The sequence below is a fragment of the Vigna unguiculata genome, chromosome 2, assembly GCF_004118075.2.
Source record: "Vigna unguiculata cultivar IT97K-499-35 chromosome 2, ASM411807v1, whole genome shotgun sequence".
NCBI classification, from domain to species: domain Eukaryota; kingdom Viridiplantae; phylum Streptophyta; class Magnoliopsida; order Fabales; family Fabaceae; genus Vigna; species Vigna unguiculata.
The window spans coordinates 13,597,784-13,600,234 of NC_040280.1; the positions used below are offsets into that span (position 1 = coordinate 13,597,784).

General features: G+C 41.6%; 1 protein-coding gene across 1 annotated transcript; it reads right to left on the reverse strand.

The window, feature by feature from the left end:
* Nucleotides 1–675: 675 nt before the first annotated feature.
* On the reverse strand, nt 676–1,128 carry LOC114174495. Its single transcript, XM_028059335.1, has one exon. The coding sequence runs from the start codon at nt 1,126–1,128 to the stop codon at nt 676–678; it is 453 nt and encodes a 150-aa protein (XP_027915136.1).
* Nucleotides 1,129–2,451: the final 1,323 nt, after the last annotated feature.

The following is a 2,451-nucleotide window of genomic DNA, read 5'->3' on the forward strand; positions in this document are numbered from 1 at the left end:
GGAGCAGTTTTTTTGGTGTGGCGCCAAGCGGGCGCGAAGGTGCTGCCAGGCGCATAGCTTCTGGAGTGCTCCCAGGGGCTAATTTCACAACTAGCGCTAGGCAGGAGGGAAAATGTTGTCAGGCGGTTAAGTTGTAGGAGTGAAGTTTTTGTGTTTTTGGGTTATGGTTGGGTTGCCTTTGACTCTATTGTGCTCCCACCAACCTTTCACTCTTGCAAACATATTTTTCAAGCTTTCCCAACTTCAACCCAAGCATTCACACTCAAGCAAAACATTTAATTCACATAACATTTGCACAACTTAACTTAAGACATGAATTTACTACACAACTATGCTACTACTATTTTCACAAACCACCAATTTTTCACTAGCACATTCTATGATGCATAAAGGTTAAACTCAATCCAAAATGCCACAACAAGCACATGCTATTATTATCCTAAGACGAAATATGCATGACAACACTCAAAGTTATTCTACCAGAGGTTCACAGATGCAATTTTAACACAAAGTTCAACATCTCAACAAACACAACAATCATACTAACAGATTTCACACATATATACAAACATCATACTGAATTAAAACACTAAGTTAAAACAAAATGAGTTTAAAGCATTGGGTTGCCTCCTAGGAAGTGCTTGTTTAACGTCACGAGCCTGACAGGTAAGGCGCTTAAGCTTCACTGAGGTGCATGACGGTGGTCATCCTCAAAACTTCACCACCCAAATAAGGCTTGAGCATTTGGCCATTCACTACCCAACTCCTTTTTGAGGATGGGTCTTCAATTTCAATTGCCCCATAAGCTTTCACATCCTTGATAGTAAATGGGCCTGACCACTTGGATTTCAGCTTCCCTGGAAATAATTTGAATCTTGAGTTGAACAATAGCACTTGTTGACCGAGTTTGAAATCTCTTTTCACCAACTTCCTATCATGATAGGCCTTCACTTTCTCTTTGTAGCTCTTGGAGGACTCATAGGCATTGAGTTGCATCTCTTCCAACTCATGAAATTGTAGCTTCCTCTTCTCCCCTGACAAGGATGGATCAAAATTTAAGAACTTCATGGCCCAATAAGCCTTGTGCTCCAACTCCAACGAAAGATGACAAGCCTTCCCATATACCATGGAATGGAGTCAACCCAATTGGAGTCTTGAATGCAGTCCGGTAGGCCCAAAGAGCGTCGTCTAACTTGATAAACCAATCCTTTCTTGAGGAAGAAGTTGTCTTCTCAAGGATCCTCTTGATTTCTCTATTTGACACCTCTGCTTGTCCATTTGATTGAGGATGTAGGGAGAGGGAACTCTGTGTTTGACATTAAAGTGCTCCAAGACTTTTTTCAACTGCGCGTTGCAGAAGTGAGAACCTCCATCACTTATCAAGACTCTTGGGACACCAAATCTGGAGAATATATTCTTCTTGAGAAACTTGATGATTGTCTTAGCATCATTTGTGGGCATAGGAACAGCTTCCACCCATTTGCTGACATAATCCACAGCCAACAAGATATACTCCTTGGAAAATGAAGAAGGCAAGGGGCCAATGAAATCAATACCCCAACAAACATTTCAACCTCCAGTATGTTCTACAAAGGCATTTCATTCCTTCTAGAGATGCTCCCTGTTCTTTGGCACTTGTCACAGTGTTTCACATATGCATGAGAATCCTTGAAAATGCTTGGCCAATAGAACCCAGATTGTAGAACCTTTCCAGCTATTCTTTCTCCACTATAGTGTCCTCTATAGGGTGAATTGTGGCAATGCCACATAATACTTCTTGCCTCCTCTTCAGACACACATCTCCTCAACAGATTGTCTACCCCAATCTTGAAAAGGTGAGGATCATCCCACACATAGTATTTTGCTTCCCTAAAGAGCTTATGTTGTTGATGCAAACTCATATCCTCAAGAACAACTTAAGCAGCCTTAAAGTTTGCCATTTCTGCAAACCAAGGTCTATTAGATACTAGGAGCAACTTTTCATCAGGGAATTCTTCTAACACTTTCTTTTCCAGTGTGGTCACCTCTTCATTCACTAGTCTTGACAGATGGTCTGCCACTTGATTTACACAACCCTTCTTGTCTTTAATCTTCATATTAGTAGCATTCACCGTTGGTCGAGCAATATTGTTGAAATTAATGGTCCCTGTGAACGCAGCATAGTCCTCCAAAGTGCGTCTTTCACGCCCTCTACCATCACCATGAGGGTTTTCAGCCATATCTTCTTTTGGAAAAGAATCAAGATTCTGAGTGGTAGACAGAAGAGTGTCTGAAGCAGAAGAGTGATGGGCAACTTGTTGTGCTTGAGCTCATCTTCTCCTTGTGGCACTATTGTTTTTGCGGGTAGTTTTCTCTATCTCAGGATTGGGAAGGAGTGGTTCTAAAGATGCAGTCCTCCTTGTACGGATCCTACCCTGCATAAATTATAGAGCAACAACAAAAGCAAGCTCA